Source organism: Vanellus vanellus (genome assembly GCF_965231255.1).
Source record: "Vanellus vanellus genome assembly, chromosome: 22".
In the NCBI taxonomy this organism is placed as follows: domain Eukaryota; kingdom Metazoa; phylum Chordata; class Aves; order Charadriiformes; family Charadriidae; genus Vanellus; species Vanellus vanellus.
This window is the reverse complement of record NC_138927.1, coordinates 3,815,376-3,832,810: the sequence shown is the minus strand read 5'-3', so window position 1 is coordinate 3,832,810 and position 17,435 is coordinate 3,815,376. Positions and strand designations below refer to the sequence as shown.

Here is a 17,435-nt window from a genome sequence, read left to right as displayed (position 1 = left end):
ATGCCCTTACCCGGTGGAGGGGGTTAACAGCGGCGCCCCTGAGGATTGCTTAATGCAGCAAAAACGTAACGAGCCTCTGCGGAGGGATGATTAAAATGCACCTTCAAAGGTCACCCCGAGCTGTCCCCAATAAAGCGACGGGGCGGGTTCCTCGCTGCCTTCGGAATTCCTGCTGTCTGCGTCCCCGAGGATTTGCCTGCCGGGGTCTCCGTCGCCGTCCCCTCCTGAGGAGCCTCTCAGAGCACCAAGGAATCTCTTTCTCCCCAAAACCGTGAGTCAGCGCCGAGCCAGCTCAGCACCCGGCGCGGCCGTGGCACGAGCCTGTTCCCGCTGTCACCCCGCTCGCGCTTCCGTGGTGACTCAGGGCAGGAGCATCCCGGTGCGCTCCGAGCCGGTGGATGCGGGCACTGCTGGCATTGCTGGCGTGGGGGGGCTGCGGCCCCGCTGAGCCGCCGGCGTGCCGTGACCATCCGTCCACCACGTGAGGAACACGTGGCCGCGTGGACAGCTGCTGTGTGGTCACCTCCTGTTGTCCCACACCCCTTCCCTGCTCCGGAGAGGGCTCCAGGCTGTGCCCACCGCCTCGGCAGTGGTTTGGAGGCAGCGGGTGGGAGAAGGCGCCCACCGCTCACCGGGGCTGTGCGTGGCTCCAGCTCTCGGGTAGCGCTCCCGGTGACGCCGGGCGGCAGCGCCAGAGCTCGTCCCTTCATAGGACACCGTGGGAAAAGTCCTCTCCCTGCCCCGTTGCTCCACGGCTGGAGAGTGGGATGTGCCATCCGGCCATTGGCATCCCCGGTTGCGTGTCTGGGGTCCAGACACCCTCCTCCTGCTGCCACCGTCCCCCTCCCCGTGACATGTCCCGTCTCCCGCAGGTGAATCCCGGCAGCGGGACCCTCGCTGCCACCTCGCCGCAGCCTCTCCTGCGCGGTGGCGGGATGCCGGCAGCGTGGCGCTGGGTGTGATGCTGGATGCTGAACTGGGGGGGTTGGGGGGAAGCAGGTTTTGGGGGCAGAACTGCCCTTTGAGCTTCCCCACCATTAACGTGCTGGAAGGTGCGTGTGCGTGTCCGGCTGTGCCGTGGGGTTTGGAAGGCTTTTCGGTTTGGGAACACGCCGCTGGGTGCTGCGCTTGGTTTTCCCTGCGTTGATGCTGTGGGTTTCCCACGCCTTCCCCAGTTGCAGCTCCTGCTTCGGCCAGTTCACCCAGTAACTGGGCGCTGTGGGAGCAGAGCTGCCCACTTCCAGTCAGGAAAAGTGTGCGGGCAGCATCCCGCTCTCCCTGCCGGGGATGAGCCGTTTATTTTGGGTCCTGAGGGGTTGGCAGGGGCTGAGCATCCCTTTGCTGGCACTGCCTTTGCCCGCAGCCGCTGGGGCGGTGTGCCCGGCTCCCTCCGTGTCCCCAGCAGTGACACGGGGGTGACCGGTGGCCGTTGCTGCCCTGTGCCTGTCTCCCGGCCGTGTCTCTCCTTGCCCCTGGAGCAGGGTGGCAGGTCTCCGCCGGCCAAGACATCCCTCCGGATGGGCCGTGGGAGCTTTGCCGTGTCCGACACTGTGGGTACCACTGGTCCCCGCTGGGTTTGCATGGGGGACGTGTGCCATGGGATGGAGCGGGGTGGTCATGGGCATCCCAGGGGGCTGAGACCCTGCCCGTGCTGGGGGACACATCCCAGCCTCGTGATGCGCCCCCCCCCCTCCCCCCCCCGGCTCCTGCTGGCCAAGGGACCCGAGGGGATTTCCACAGGGAATGGGAAGAGGAGGCTGATGCTCCCCCACCCGGAGCGGGGGGGCCCTGAGCACCTCCTCTGTGCCGGGACACCGGTGCCACCGCCGGCACCTGTATCCGGAGCGTGGGCTGGAGGAAGCCACACTGTGGGCGTTCGTCTGCTGAATGCCCTTTCTGCTCCCACTGCCCTGTCTCCATCCTGGTTCCACGCAACGCTATGTCCCGTTCCCCCCCCCCCGGTATTTGGGGACACCGTGTGCCGCCACCCCCTTTCTTCCCCTTCACCTCCTTCCCAGTGCTGAACCCTTTTCCACCTCTCTCCCAGCCCCAGTTCAGGTTCTGGGTTCTCTGTAGGTGTTTTGCGGGGATTATTTTAGCTCTCGGGGCTGGATGCTACGTGTCCGTGTCATCCCTGTCCCCGTCCCCCCCCCCATCTGCGGTTGACACCCATGGGTGCTGCTGTGATGCAGGTGGAGAAATTTTCCCTGCACCGCTGCGAACTCGCAAGCCGGTGGGATGCTGCGGTGTGTGGGTGGGAGGGGGGGAGGATTTGGGCTCTGCTGCATCCCCGGGTTTCAGCTCTGGGGTTGGTTGGGGGGGTGGTGGTGGTGTCCCCATAGGCACTGAGCCCCCCCCTCCCTGGCAGCGGGAGGGCTGGGAGGGTCCCGGTCCACTTTGTGCTCTGCGTGGGGGCTGCATCCCCATCGCTGCACCCACCCGCTGGATGCAGGAGAAAAATTATGTGCTTAGGAAAAATATAGCATGGAAAGGCTTGTTCTTCCCTGGGGAGCTGCGGGGGGTGGGGGAGAGGGATGTAGCATGGGGGAGGTGGGTGTCAAAAATGCGCCGAACCCTGTGCACGGAGCGCAGCCGCTACCCCATACTGGGGGCTCGTTCTTAACTGCATTAACGGATTTGGGGGGGTGGGAAATAACCCTGGTGGAGATGTTTATCGGTATTTTGTGCCCGGGGGGGGGGGGGGGGGGTGGCAGCGGGAACCCCGGGCACCGTAGTGACGCTGGTGATGGCAAAACGCTGTGCCCGGCTGCATCCAGTGCCGTGGCTGGAGCTGTGCTGCTCCTGGGACCCCCCCACCCCCCCAACTGGTTGTCCCCCATGTTTTTTCCCCGTGGAGGTGGTAAACCAAATCCCGGGGGTGTCTGCACTCTCGCGGCCCACGGTGCCACAGCCCCGGTGTCCTGGCACGGGGTCCCCGTGTGTCACACCTCCTGGGGTTGGGCGGGGGAAGGGGGGGGGGGGGGGGATGCAGAGCAACACCCCTGCCCAATTTCATCAGGCGCTGCCCGGCCTGACGCAAGGGCGCGGGGGCGATGGCCGCGTGTCCCCGTGGCCCGTGCCGGGGTGGCTGCTTGAGTCACCCTTTCCGGTGACAACCGCGCTCGTCACACCGGTGGCGGTTGCTCCTCCTGGGGACGCTCGGTGGTTCCCGGTGCTGGGCTAAAGCCGCTGCTCTTTCCTTCCTAGGACGGAGGGGTCGAGGTCCCCCGGCAGCTGGGGGGGGGTCCCAGCGCCTTCATCCCCCTGGGAGAGGTAGGAGCGATGGGGATGGGCTTGGGTGGGCTCATCCCGCCGTGCTGGGGGGCTCCTCCACCCCTCCCTGCCCTGGGTGGGGGGCACGGAGGGCTGTTAAGGAAGGATTTCTCCTCCCCCTTATTGCTAGTTCCCAGTTGGGGTGGGATGGGAAAGGGTGACCCAGCCGGGTGGCAGTGGGGGGGGTGTCATGTTTTGGAGGATGGGGGCAGCAGCTGTGTTGTTTCACCCTGGCGTTTTCCTACCCTTGCCCGTGCCTCAGTTTCCCCACTCGGCCAAGCGCGGCTGGTTTTCCTCTGTGTTCCAAAAGCAGCTCCCATCCTTCCTCCCCCCCTCCCCAAAAAAAAAAAGCCAACTATGCCCTGAAATCCCTGGGGCTCCCCGTGCCGGGGGCACCCCCCCTCAGCCCTATCTCAGCACCCGCTGTCGGGTGTCCCAGATGGTTCCCCCTTCGGCAGAGATAGCGCCGTGGTTTCGTCACCGCGGTGGGGGTGGAGAGACTGGGGGGGGGATACGGGGAGGGGGGAGCTGAACCCCATCTCCTCCCCGCTGTGCACCAGCACCCGAATAAACAACCCAACCCGCCGGCTGAGCCGGCCGGGCTGTGCGGGGTCCGGCATGGAGACCCCCCGTCACCCCCTGCCCCCCGGGGCCGGGAGGGGGGAGACGGGCAGCGGGGGCTGCCGGCGGTGTCCGTACTGGGCGGCGGGGAGGAGGACGGGGACCACGGATGGGGTGAGCATCTGATGCGGTGGGACGGGTGCTCCGGGGTCCTGCTGGCCACCAAGATGGGGGTGTCTCCCTGTAGGTTAGGGGGGCTGTTGGGAAGAGTTGGGGGGGGGGGACTGCAGCGACACAGCCCTTCACCGCCCTCCTCTCCCCGTCCCGGCAGATCCTGCGGGAAGGTGCGGAGAGCAGCCGGCATCAGCTCCTCATCGAGGCCTTCGTCTCGGCGGGCAGAGTGGACAACATCACCATGGTCATGGGGCTGCACCCCCAGTATCTCAGCAGCTTCTGGAAGACCCAGTACCTCCTGCTGCGCATGGACGGGCCCCTGCCCTACCACAAGCGCCACTACATCGCCATCATGGTGAGGGTGTGGGGGTCCTTTTAGGGTGTGGGGGTCCTTTTAGGGTGTGGGGTCCCCTTGGGGTGTGGTGTCCTTTAGGGTGTAGGGTCCCTTAGGGGTACGCGTGGTCCCAGCACTTCTGCTGGGTTTTTGCCTGGTGGCAGGAAGGCGTTTGGGACCCCACAGATGGGGTCTGCAGTCCCAGAGGTTTGGAAGCCCCTTTGGGGTTGGTCCTAATGATGCTCACCCAGGGTACCCCATCACCCCTCCGCGCCAGTGTTCCTGGGGACCAGCATTGATGGTGGGGGCCGGGGGGGTGGGCAGAGACCCCTGTCTAGTCTCTCATCCCCAAGGAAAACCATCCAAGGGCGATGTGGAGGGATGGCTCCCTGCCTTGGCTTCTCCAAGGGCTCGTAGCAGGGTTGGGGGGTCTCCCAGCAGGTGCTGGGGGCTGACTGGCCGCCTCTCCCCGCAGGCAGCAGCCCGGCACCAGTGCTCCTACCTGGTGGGTTTGCACATGGGGGAGTTCCTGCAAGCGGGGGGCAACCCGGCATGGCTGCAGGGGCTGCACTGTGCCCCCCAAAAACTCAGGAACCTCAACGAGATCAACAAGCTGCTGGCGCACCGGCCCTGGCTCATCACCAAGGAGCACATCGAGGTAAGAGCTGATGCTGCTGGTGCAGATATCCCTCCTCCCCCACCTCCATTTTTTGGGGGGCTTGCCCCCAGGGGCCACATCCCTGCTTGCACAACCCCCTCCGGATTTAACCCTTTCAGGGCTGAGGGGGTCTCCGAGTGGGAGGGCAGGGACTGAGCTGCTCCCGATGGGTGGGGAAGGGGCGACGATGGGTGGGGAAGGGGTGACGTGTCCCCCGTGGTTGGGGACTCTCCTACCGACAGCGGCTGGTTTGTGGGGGAGGCACATGCCAAAAAGCCTCCTGTCCCCCTGCCCTCGGTTTGCCCCGGCTCTGGGGTGCGGTGGAGGGTACATGGGGGGCTGCGGGGGGGTCTGTCCAACCCCGTGGGCTTTGCAGGCTCTGCTGAAGACGGGGGAGAATAGCTGGTCGCTGGCGGAGCTGGTGCAGGCTCTGGTGCTCCTCACCCACTACCACTCGCTCGCCTCCTTCGTCTTCGGCTGCGGCATCAACCCCGAGGAGGAGCAGGATGGGGGGCACGGCTGCCAGCCCCCCTCGCCCCACAGCGACAGCAGCCCTGCCCCTGACGACAGCGTGGGGGGCTCCGGGGTAAGGGGGTCGGGGGGCTTTGCCTTGTAGGGGTGGGGGTGTGGGAGGGGGAAGGAAGGGCACGGCGGGGCGCTGGACTGCTTTATTGGGATAATCTCCCCAAGGAAGCGGTGGGTTCCCCAACATTGGACGCTTTTAAGGTCCAGCTGGATGGGGTGCTGGGCCAGCTTGTCTAGACCGGGCTTTGGCCAAGAAAGGTTGGACCGGATGATCCTTGAGGTCCCTTCCAACCCGGTGTTCTATGATTTGTGGTGCTTCCCCTGGGAATTGCCCCAAGGCCTTTTATTGGGAGCGGCGGATGCTTTAGGGCTGGGCAGTAGCATCCTCCGCAGGGTCGCCCCTTCCTCCCAGCCCCTGGGATAAGGCACGGGAGGGGCTGAGGTCTGGGCAGGATAAACCCAGAGGCAAACGTTCTTTAGAGGGGCTCTGGGGCTGCTCCGAGTGACAGCAGAGCTGAGAGCGGCTCCGTACCCCTCCGGGCTTGCAACCCCTCTGCAGCCATGCTCGACCTGGGGCGGCATTGACTCTGCCCTCTGCTCCGCCAGGGCAAGGAGGCCATGCGGGAGGTGGAGGTGCTGATGGAGAGGATGAAGCTGCTGCAGGAAAGCCAGCTGGAGGAGGAAGGCGTCACGCAGGAGGAGATGGCCACGCGCTTTGAGCTGGAGAAGACGGAGAGTTTGCTGGTGGCTCCCTCGGGTGAGGAGGAGGCGCAGCTGGTTGGGGACGGGGTCCCCACGGGATGGGGAGGTGACAGGGGGAGGGTGGTGGTGGCGGGGGGGGGGGGAAAGGAGCCAGATTCTGCCCGGGGCGCAGCGGGATCGTGCCCCCGGCCGCAGGGCTGGGGCTCCGTGCGGGGTCACAGCGCGTCGCTGACGGCCGCTGCGGCGGTGCTTTGTTAGATATGGCGGATCACTCCCTGCAGTCCAACGTCCTCTGCTTCGTGGAGGACCCCGAATTCGGCTACAAGGACTTCACGCGGAGGGGGGAGCAGGCGCCCCCCACTTTCCGTGCGCAGGTGGGTGCTCACCGTCCCGCGCCAGCCGGAGGGGAAGGGGTGGCGGGGTGCGGGGTGGCGGGTCCCGCTTGTCTCGGCGAGGGGACAGCGGGGCTGTTCCCAGGGGCGGGGGACAGCGGGGGAGGGGGGGGGGGCGAAGGGCTGGAGCGGGCTGGGGCTGCCTGAGCTGATAAGGTGCTAATAGTTGAGGGGGGGGTCAACATGGGGGGGGGGACGGACGCCCCAGCTTGTGGACAGCCCTAGCTTTGAAGGGACCCCACGTTTCCCCATCAAGCCCCCACCCCACAGCATCCTTCCTCCCGCAGGATTATACCTGGGAGGACCACGGCTACTCCTTGATCAACCGCCTCTACCCCGACGTGGGGCAGCTCCTGGATGAGAAGTTCCAGGTCGTCTACAACCTGACGTACAACACCATCGCCATGCACTGCGGCGTGGACACGTCCATGCTGCGCAGGGCCATCTGGAACTACGTCCACTGCGTTTTTGGCATCCGGTAGGTTCCCGAGCCGCGGCCGGAGCCTGTTCTCCACCTTGGGTAGAGCCCGTGAGCAGGTCCAGGCTGGGAGCCTGCGGCTTGGTCTTGGTGAGACTGTTGCTGCTGCTTAGATGAAGGCGAAGTGATGCTCTTGGGGGGCTCAGCTTAAGTCCAAAAAGACGCTGGAGTGCGTGAACGGGCAGGGGCTATGCCTGGGGTAACGTGCCCTGCTCTCCCCCCCAGCTACGACGACTACGACTACGGGGAGGTGAACCAGCTCCTGGAGCGCAGCTTGAAGATCTACATCAAGACGGTGGCTTGCTACCCGGAGAAGACGACCAAACGGACGTACACACAGTTCTGGAGACACTTCAAGCACTCGGAGAAGGTACTGACCCATCCCTTACCCTCCTGGCAGAGCGTCGGGGGGGTGGAAGGGACCTTAAAGGTGGTCCACCTCGTTCCACCCCCCTGCCCTGGGCAGGGCCACCTCCCCCCAGCCCAGGTTGCTCCAAGCCCCGTCCAACCTGGCCTTGAACACCTCCAGGGATGGGGCAGCCACAGCTTCTCGGGGCAACCCCCACCAGGGTCCCACCACCCTCACAGAAGAATTTCTTCCTGCATAGGTGCACGTCAACCTGCTCCTGCTGGAGGCTCGGATGCAGGCGGCTCTGCTTTACGCCCTGAGAGCTGTCACCCGCTACATGACCTGACCGGCCTCCGCTCCCTCTTCCTCCTCCTCCTCCTCCTGCCCCAGGTTTGGGGGAAAGGCCAGGAGGGAGCTGGTTGCCTTAAAGACTCTGCTGGAATATTGTCTCCCCTTCTAAAGGGGTCTGGAGCTGCGGAAGGAAAAGTGGGGGGGCTTTCCCGCCCCTCATTCCAGGAGAGGGCACCCCCAAGAAGCCGGGAAGTGCTGGGAAGACCCCGGAGCGCAGAGCCGGGGGTGCTCGGCTGCTCTGCACCTTTCTTGGGCTGAGCCTGAACGTCGCCAAACCGGGGTGCTGCGGTGCTGGCGTCGCACCGCCGTGCCGTGTCCTGGCACCGACACCACCGCTGCAGCGGACTGTCCTCGTGCCGGAGATCGCCAGAGCCTATCGTGGGCTTCGCCCTTGCTTTTTTGGGGTCTCATCGCGCTGGAAGACGCGCAGCTGCTGGGGGAGGATGCTGTTGGGGGGGGGGATGCTGTTGGGGGGGGGGGGATGCTGCTGTTGGGGGGGGGGGATGCTGCTGTTGGGGGGGGGGATGCTGCTGTTGGGGGGGGGGATGCTGCTGCTGGGGGGGATGCTGCTGCTGGGGGGGAGGATGCTGCTGGGGGGGGGGATGCTGCTGGGGGGGGAGGATGCTGCTGCTGGGGGGGGGGATGCTGCTGGGGGGGGAGGATGCTGCTGCTGGGGGGGGGGATGCTGCTGGGGGGGGGGATGCTGCTGGGGGGTGGGGATGCTGCTGGGGGGGGAGGATGCTGCTGGGGGGGTGGGGATGCTGCTGGGGGGGTGGGGATGCTGCTGGGGGGGTGGGGATGCTGCTGGGGGGGGAGGATGCTGCTGGGGGGGGAGGATGCTGCTGGGGGGGGGGGATGCTGCTGGGGGGGGGGATGCTGCTGGGGAGGATGCTGCACTGACCCCCCCCCCCCCCTTCCCCATCTCTCTGCCTCGCACCTGGGGAAAGCGCCGCAGGAGGCTCTGGCCATCTGGTCACCCAGTTGGGTAGCCCCCGGTGCCACTCATCTCCGAGCCGAGTCCCCCCCCCTCCACGTCAGGGTCCGAATGGCTGTGGGGAGAGGTGGCAGCTCCTCCCTGCCCTGCCCCGGCTGTTTCTGCTGTGACACGGGGACATCCCCTCGGCGGCGGGGGGTGCTTGCCCGAGCCCCTCTGCAATTTAGGATGTGAAGTGCCTCTTAACCTGAGTGGCAGGGCGAGGGTAGGAGTGCCTGTGGTGTGTTTTGCACCTGTTTGTTTTTTTTTTTTTTCTTATTTTTTTGGCATAATTTTCAAGCCACTGGTGCATCTTTGCTGCCTCAGCCTTCGTGGCGGTGCTGGGGCTGCTGCGAGGGTGACGGTGACTGGTGGGGATGTGGGGTGGTCATAGCTTTACCCAGATATGCCCGAACATTTCCCAGTGGCGCGGGTCGCCGCGGAGGTGCCGGTGCGGGAGAGCCGCCGCTCCGGGCTCTGCTGGAGCGTGGCCGCGGGTCCAGCAGCATCGCCTGCTGCTCGGCCTCTCTCGGTGTGTCTCTGCTGAACCCCAGCTCCAGTTAAGTTATTTCTACTTCTTTTCGTGGGGTGTATTTACTCCTGACTGGGCATGCAAATGCCACCGTCACTTTGCTACAGATCTTGTTTGGAAAAAATAAAATTTTTCGTTTGGTTTTTTTTTTTTTTTTCTCCTCCCTTTTTACATTTTTCCCACACGGGGGTGGGAGATGCAGCTTCCCCCTCCCCTTGCTCAGCCCCGGGGGCTGATCCCGCTTAGTGCAGTACGGGCTGGGGGTGTCCCAGTGCTCCAGGGGTGGCTGGGAGCAGCCCTGGGTTGTCCAAGGGGGGCAAATGGTTGCCCCAGGGGGTGGGCTTGGCTCCACTGCACCCTCCTTGCCAATCTTTGGGGTGTAACACCCTCCTGAAAGTCAGAATTTGGGGCACGGACACTCATCCCGATGCGGGTGTCCCATGGGATGCTCCGGTCCTGCTGCTGGGATGGACAGGTTGGTACTGGGACCGGTGCTGTTCAACACCTTAATCGGAGACATGGACAGTGGGGTTGAGTGCACCCTCAGCAAGTTTGCCGATGACACCGAGCTGCGTGGCGAGGTAGACACGTCGGAGGGGAGGGATGGCAGCCGGAGGGGAGGGATGGCAACCGGAGGGCCTGGGACAGGCTGGAGAGGTGGGCCCGTGTGAACCTCATGAGGTTCAACCAGGCCAAGCGCAGGGTCCTACACTTGGCTCGGGCACAACCCCAGGCTGGGCCGGGGATGGCTGGAGAGCCGCCCTGAGGAGAAGGCCCTGGGGGTGCTGATGGACCAGAAGCTCACCATGAGCCGGCCATGAGAAGGCCGACCGCATCAGGAGTGTGGCCAGCAGGGCGAGGGGGGGATTCTGCCCCTCTGCTCCGCTCTGGGGAGACCCCACATGGAGTGCTGCCTCCAGCTCGGGGGGTCCCAACAGCAGAAGGACACGGAGCTGTTGGAGCGGGGCCAGAGGAGGCCCCAGAGATGCTGGGAGGGCTGGAGCCCCTCTGCTGGGAGGACAGGCTGGGAGAGGTGGGGGGGTCAGCCTGGAGAAGAGAAGGCTCCGGGGAGACCTCAGAGCCCCTTCCAGTGCCTAAAGGGGCTCCAGGAGAGCTGGGGAGGGACTCTGGATCAGGAAGGGGAGCCATGGGATGAGGGGGAACAGTTTTACACTGGAAGAGGGCAGGTTTAGATGAGATATCAGGAGGAAATTCTTGGCTGTGCGGGCGGTGAGCCCCTGGCGCAGGGTGCCCCGAGGAGCTGTGGCTGCCCCATCCCTGGAGGTGCTCAAGGCCCGGTTGGACGGGGCTGGGAGCAACCTGGGCTGGGGGGAGGTGTCCCTGCCCAGGGCAGGGGGTGGCACTGGGTGGTCTTCAAGGTCCCTTCCAACCCACACCACTCTGTGACTCTATGGAGCTGGGGCCGGGGGTGAAATGGCACTGGGGGGGCACTGACGTGGAGCTCAGCACTTATCAGGGTGCGGGCAGGAGCCCCTGGGAGCTGCTGATAAGAGCCCTGAGGAGGGACTTGCCCGTCCCCCTGCTCCAGCCCTGTCCCCACAGACCAAGGTCCATCCCTGCGATGTTGCGCCCCAGAAGCAGTGAGGGGCCAGATCCTGTCCCCAGGGCTGCCCGGACCCTCCGGCCCCTGCAGACAGGTAGGACCCACCATGTTTCCCACCTGAGTGGGGATGTGGGGTGGGGGGGGGCAGCGTGGCTGGCTGGGGCTCAGTAAGGGTTTACTGGGGGATTTATAGGGCAGAGCTTCTATTTGCACCACGCAGGTGGGGGCAAAAGTGCTCCAGGGGCAGCTCGAGGGCACTGGGGAAACTGAGGCAGGAGGACACATCTCCCTTGGCTTTGCTGGTCGTGATGAAGTCCCCAGGCTGGAGTCCCCATCCATGTGCCCGTCCCGATCCCCTTCGCATTGCCGGTGACCGCAGGCGGATTTAGCAAACATTTGCAAACCGCAGGTAAGGGTTAGCGTAACGCTTACGAGACACCAGAGAAGCCCCTTTGGGGAGGTGGGGGGGGTGGGGAGGTGTCCTGTCTGCTCTGTCCGGGCTCGTGCGAGGTGCTGAGCCATATTCCGGTGCTGAGGCGCAGCCTCCAAATATTTCCCAGCTCCGGCCGCGGAGGCTGAGCCGCCGACGGTGTTTTTGGGTTGTGGAGAGAAGAGCAAAGTCACCTCCCCCCCCTCCCCCCAGCCAAGAGCTGTATTTCCAGGGTGTCACCCTAAAACACACAGCCGGAGAGGAGACAACGCCGCCCAGGGACCTCGCTTGGGGACCCCCGGGGTCCCTAGGGCACGGGTGGCAGCTCAGTGGGTTTATTCCCCAAATATCCTGGGAATAGCAACCGTGAGCTTATTTTTAAGGGAGTCTAACGCGATTTTAGGGAGGGTGCGTTGGGATTTTTTTAATGCTGGTGGGTTTTTTTTATATACGGTGGGGTTTGGCCGCGGGGTCCCGGGGACCTGGTGTGGTTGGAGGTGCTGGTGGGGGTGGCACCGGCGGTTCAGCTGCAAAGAGGGGAAAATTGTGTTTGGGTGGTGGTGTTTTGGTTTTTTGGTTGGTTTTTTTTTTTCGAAAGAAGGGAGAAAATGTCATCTCTCAGGGAACTGGAACAGCGCAGCAAATCTGACAGTCATTAGAAAAGGGTCGGGGCAACAGGGAGATTCCATCCGAGGAGGGATGTTTTTTTTTTTTTTTCCTGCTGCCTTCTGGCTCTCTTTGAGGCATCCAAAATATTTTGTTCAAATGGAAGAAATCGTCCCCCTCCTTCCCTCTTCCCTTCCCCCCTCCATTTTTTTTTTTTTTAATTTTTTTTTTTTTTTTTTTTACTTTTTAATTAAAGGCGCCGCTTCTGGTCATAAAACCATGCTGGGAGGGGCTGAGCCTTTGAAAAAAATATTAAAAAAAAAAAAAAAAAGAGGTAAAAAAACCCCAAACCTCTGTTTTCTGCTGCAGTTTCACCCCAGTGTGTCCGGCGAAATCAGCACAGGCATCTTGTGGGGGTCACCGCTCTGCGTCCTCACCCCGTCTTCCTTTTTCCCAGCGATACCAAATAACTGGGATGAGACTGAGTCCAACCGGGAGCGACGATGCCACCGCAGCACCCGACCCACAGCCCCGGGTGCCCAGGCCGGGCTTGGGCTTGAACCCCAGTGCCCGCGGGATGCATCGGCGCCCGCAAACCCATCGGGGACGGTGACCGGTTTGCCATGCCCGGTGCGCGTCGGAGCTTTGCCGTGGTTTTTCTCAGCTCGTGGTGCCGTGGGGCGGGCGGAAGGAGGGCTGAGGGGCTGCGAGCGTGGGGTTGGGCTGCAGCAGTGGCCAGGAAGGGTTTTAGCTTGGAGAGGGCTCTGAGCAGCCGGCTGGAGCTGGGTCACCTCCTCCAGTGCTTAAAAATATATATATGCATATATTTTATTTTTTTTTACAGATATATAAATAAAAAAAACATCTATACACAGAGGTATAGCTCTGCTTTCGGGGTGGCCGGTGGCATCCCTCCCTTCCAGCATCCCTCCCTTCCAGCATCCTTCTCTTCCAGCATCCTTCTCTTCCAGCATCCCTCTCTTCCAGCATCCCTCCCTTCCAGCATCCCTCCCTTCCAGCATCCCTCTCTTCCAGCATCCTTCTCTTCCAGCATCCCTCCCTTCCAGCATCCCTCCCTTCCAGCATCCCTCCCTTCCAGCATCCCTCCCTTCCAGCATCCCTCCCTTCCAGCATCCTTCTCTTCCAGCATCCCTCCCTTCCAGCATCCTTCTCTTCCAGCATCCCTCCCTTCCAGCATCCCTCCCTTCCTGCATCCCTCCCTTCCTGCATCCTTCTCTTCCAGCATCCTTCTCTTCCAGCATCCTTCTCTTCCAGCATCCCTCCCTTCCAGCATCCCTCCCTTCCAGCATCCCTCCCTTCCAGCATCCCTCCTTTCCAGCATCCCTCCCTTCCAGCATCCCTCTCTTCCAGCATCCCTCTCTTCCAGCATCCCTCTCTTCCAGCATCCCTCCTTTCCAGCATCCCTCCCTTCCAGCATCCCTCCCTTCCAGCATCCCTCCCTTCCAGCATCCCTGCCTTCCAGCATCCCTCTCTTCCAGCATCCCTCTCTTCCTGCATCCCTCCCTTCCAGCATCCCTCCCTTCCAGCATCCCTCCCTTCCAGCATCCCTCTCTTCCAGCATCCCTCCTTTCCAGCATCCCTCCCTTCCAGCATCCCTCCCTTCCAGCATCCCTCCCTTCCAGCATCCCTGCCTTCCAGCATCCCTCTCTTCCAGCATCCCTCTCTTCCTGCATCCCTCTCTTCCAGCATCCCTCCCTTCCAGCATCCCTCCCTTCCAGCATCCCTCCCTTCCAGCATCCCTCCCTTCCAGCATCCCTGCCTTCCAGCATCCCTCTCTTCCAGCATCCCTCTCTTCCTGCATCCCTCTCTTCCAGCATCCCTCCCTTCCAGCATCCCTCCCTTCCAGCATCCCTCCTTTCCAGCATCCCTCCTTTCCAGCATCCCTCTCTTCCAGCATCCCTCCCTTCCAGCATCCCTCCCTTCCAGCATCCCTCCCTTCCAGCATCCCTCTCTTCCTGCATCCCTCTCTTCCTGCATCCCTCCCTTCCAGCATCCCTCTCTTCCAGCATCCCTCCCTTCCAGCATCCCTCCCTCCCAGCATCCCTCCCTCCCAGCATCCCTCCCTTCCAGCATCCCTCCCTTCCAGCATCCTTCTCTTCCAGCATCCCTCCCTTCCAGCATCCCTCCCTTCCAGCATCCCTCCCTCCCAGCATCCTTCTCTTCCAGCATCCCTCCCTTCCAGCATCCCTCCCTTCCAGCATCCCTCTCTTCCAGCATCCTTCTCTTCCAGCATCCTTCTCTTCCAGCATCCTTCTCTTCCAGCATCCTTCTCTTGCAGCATCCCTCCCTTCCAGCATCCCTCCCTTCCAGCATCCCTCCCTTCCAGCATCCCTCTTTTCCAGCCCCGCATCCCCACTGCAGTGAGGTTTTCTTCCCCGGGAGAGGTTGGCAGCCCGGTGTGCCCGTGGCGTTGCCCACTCCGTGGCCAAGAAGGCGCAATATCTTCTTCCCTTATTCCTATTGTTTCTGCCCGTCCTCTGCAGCGTTCCCAAGAGGACGCGGAGTGACCCGCTCTGGGTGGGACGGCGTCTCCCTGCCCCTCGGCCACCCCATCTTTGCTCTCCTCCATCGAGGCCGGATTTAATCACCTCCCTGCAGGCGTGGTGGGGGGGGCGGGGGGGTGTTACATCTTCATCTTAAAACAGAGAAAAAAGAGGGTTCATACCCCCAAGGGCCGCCCGGGACCCGGCAGCTCCCCCGTCCCCGGGATGCAGCCCGGGAGGGAGCGGGTGCCTGGAGCCAGCGCTGCCCTGAGCATCCCTCGGGGAGCTGTAGAGCAGGAAGGCTCTTGAAAAAGTTACTTTTAGTCCATTTTTTTAAATTTATTTTTTTTTGACCCCCCCCTACAGTCTTGCAAAACTTGGCCTTAGCAGCACGTCCTGGCTTGGGGCTCCAAATTTTCCCCTCCCGCCGCTCGCCCTGGATTTATTTTAAATCCACGAAGGATTTATCGCGGTACCCAGCGCGTCCCATGCTCCTCCCGCTGCCAGCAGCTGGGGGCACGCGGGAAAGACTGGAAAAGCTTTGTTTTTCTCCCATTTTTCTACTACAGCATCAAATAACTCGGGGTAGGAGCCGGTGCCGGCGACCTCCTTTAACCCACTGTATCCGTTTAACCCCCTCCCTTCCTTTTTTTTCAGGCGGTCACAATTATAAACCGATAAATTCCTCAGCCGGCGTTTAACCAAGGCCCGCAATTTGTATGCAGATATATAATTTATCGGCGGCTTTCATCGTGTGTCTCGCGGGGCAGAAGGTGAGATAACAACCTCCCTACCTGTAGTTGATAGTTACAATCCCAATGAATGCGATTTTATTTTTTTTTTCTGCGCTGCCGTTGCCCTCAATTTAAAAACATAACGTGTTAGCGGTGACGGGAAAATAATAATAATAATAATAATAATAGTCATAATCATGGGCTGTGCTGAATGAGCGTTTTAAGGCTGATGGAGCCCAAAAGTGCTTTAAAATGGGTATTTTTGGGGCCAAGCTGCCCTCGCCGTGCCGTAACGTGGGGTGGGCGCAATGGCATCGTGCCGGGCCAAGGGCTGTCTCTCGCCGAGCTGCGGGTGGGATTTGGGGAGCCGGGGAAGTCCTCAGCCCGGAAGGGGGTCGGGATGAGGGTCAGCCCACCCAGGGGTCCGTGCGGGGCCGGAGGTGAGGGGGAATGTCCACGTCCTGAGCGATGGCAGATTGTTGCCCCACGACTGCGAGCGGACACCCGGACCCAGTGCGTGGGATGGGGATGGGGAAATTCGGGCTGGAAACAAGGGAGCTCTTCAAGGGGGAGGTGGATGTGGAGGTTCAGCTCAAGCGAGCGGTGGTGGCGGGTGCAGGTCTCTGCCGCACCTTTGCATCCCAGAATGAATCCCAGACTGGTGAGGGTTGGATGAAGATCACCCAGTGCCACCCCCCGCCAGAGCGGGGGCACCTCCAGCAGTGGCACAGGACACCTCCAGGCGGGTTTGGAATGGCTCCAGAGGGGGAGACTCCCCCCCTCTCTGGGCAGCTGTGCCAGTGCTCTGCCGCCCGCACAGGAGAGAAGTCCCTCCTCAGGTTGAGATGGAACTGCCCATGGTCACGTTTGTGCCCGTTCCCTCTTGTCCTGTCACTGAGCACCGCTGAACACAGACTGCCCCCACCCCCCCGGCACCGCCCTTGGAGGATTGATGAGATCCCCCCTCAGCCTTCTCTTCTCCAGACTGAACAGCCCCACGGCCCTCAGCCTCTCCTCGTAAGAGAGATGCTCCAGTGCCCTCATCATCTCCGTAGCCCAGTGCTCACGTCCACTCCGTGGGCAGTTGTCCCATGTCTCCCGTGGGACCACACGTTCCCCAGCGGTGAGCAGCTGCCTCGGCACAGCCTCTGCTGCGGTCAACCCCGGACTGCAATGGCGTTGAGCCCCACAGCCCCACTGCTCCCAGTCCCTCCCAGTCCCTTACCAGCAGTGGAGCCCCGGAGCCCCCCCAGGGACCCCAGGGAGGGGTTGGTGGGGCGGTGGGTGGGAGGGAAGGGACCGTCCCCCCCGACTCACTGCCTTAGCTCATGGGAACAGAATGTGTCCTGCCCATGGGGCCCAAAATATCCTCTGGCACCACTTGCGCCCGGCGCCAGCCCTGCTTCCTCGCGTAACCCACACCGTGCCCAGCCCCGCCGGGGCTGCCGGCCGGCCGCCGTGCCACCGGGTCACTGCCGTGGGATGGACGGTGTCATCTGGGTGCACGTGTGGTGTTGCAGATTCAGGCCACCGAGCACTTCATTTTTGAGTCTGGGTTCTACCCAGACAGGCGGCTTCGCACCCTGCCGGCACCCAGGCGGGCACCGTCGGGTCCCTGGAGTGGCAGGAGCCATCCCGCCGGTGGCCGAGAGCCAAAGTACTGCCAGAAGCAGCTTGATTTGAGACCCCAGCTGGAGTACTGCGTCCAGCTCTGGGCCCCCCAACATAGGAAAGACATGGAGCTGTTGGAGCGGGGCCAGAGGAGGCCCCGGAGATGCTGGGAGGGCTGGAGCCCCTCTGCTGGGAGGACAGGCTGGGAGAGGTGGGGGGGTCAGCCTGGAGAAGAGAAGGCTCCGGGGAGACCTCAGAGCCCCTTCCAGTGCCTAAAGGGGCTCCAGGAGAGCTGGGGAGGGACTCCGGATCAGGGAGGGGGAGCGATGGGATGAGGGGGAATGGTTTTAAACGGAAAGAGGGGAGATTTAGATGAGATATCAGGAAGAAATTCTCTCCTGTGAGGGCAGTGAGCCCCTGGAACAAATTGCCCCGAGAAGCTGTGGCTGCCCCATCCCTGGAGGTGGTCAAGGCCCGGTTGGACGGGGCTGGGGGCAACCTGGGCTGGTGGGAGGTGTCCCTGCCCCGGGCAGGCGGTGGCACTGGGTGGTCTTCAAGGTCCCTTCCAACCCAAACCATTCTGTGATTCTACGATTGATCATTGCAGGCACTGGGGAGAGCTCGGCAGGGTGGAGGCGGATAAGCATCCAGCCCTCTGCTCCTCTGCAGCAGGTAATAAGCTGT

General features: G+C 62.7%; 1 protein-coding gene and 1 long non-coding RNA gene across 2 annotated transcripts; both read left to right on the top strand.

Annotated features, from left to right (window-relative positions):
• The first annotated feature begins 3,836 nt into the window (after nucleotides 1-3,836).
• Nucleotides 3,837-8,227, top strand: SESN2 (sestrin 2). Its single transcript, XM_082493995.1, has 9 exons — nucleotides 3,837-4,008; nucleotides 4,166-4,363; nucleotides 4,818-5,000; nucleotides 5,377-5,586; nucleotides 6,132-6,282; nucleotides 6,486-6,601; nucleotides 6,907-7,097; nucleotides 7,323-7,467; nucleotides 7,706-8,227. The coding sequence occupies exons 1-9, from the start codon at nucleotides 3,892-3,894 to the stop codon at nucleotides 7,790-7,792; spliced, it is 1,398 nt and encodes a 465-aa protein (XP_082350121.1). The 5' UTR covers nucleotides 3,837-3,891; the 3' UTR covers nucleotides 7,793-8,227.
• A 2,154-nt stretch (nucleotides 8,228-10,381) lies between these two features.
• LOC309680642 lies at nucleotides 10,382-15,335 on the top strand. The gene is made up of 4 exons (XR_014269965.1): nucleotides 10,382-10,960; nucleotides 11,087-11,275; nucleotides 12,272-12,532; nucleotides 15,064-15,335. It is a non-coding gene; the product is annotated as an uncharacterized lncRNA (long non-coding RNA).
• The last annotated feature ends 2,100 nt before the right edge of the window (nucleotides 15,336-17,435 follow it).

Bases quoted from the DNA above. Each gene is read 5' to 3' on its own strand.
- SESN2 (XM_082493995.1), top strand. From the start codon at position 3,892: ATGGAGACCCCCCGTCACCCCCTGCCCCCCGGGGCCGGGAGGGGGGAG. The intron at 5,587-6,131 runs GTAAGGGGGTCG...CTGCTCCGCCAG, and splicing joins ACAGCGTGGGGGGCTCCGGG to GGCAAGGAGGCCATGCGGGA. The intron at 6,602-6,906 runs GTGGGTGCTCAC...TTCCTCCCGCAG, and splicing joins CCCCCACTTTCCGTGCGCAG to GATTATACCTGGGAGGACCA.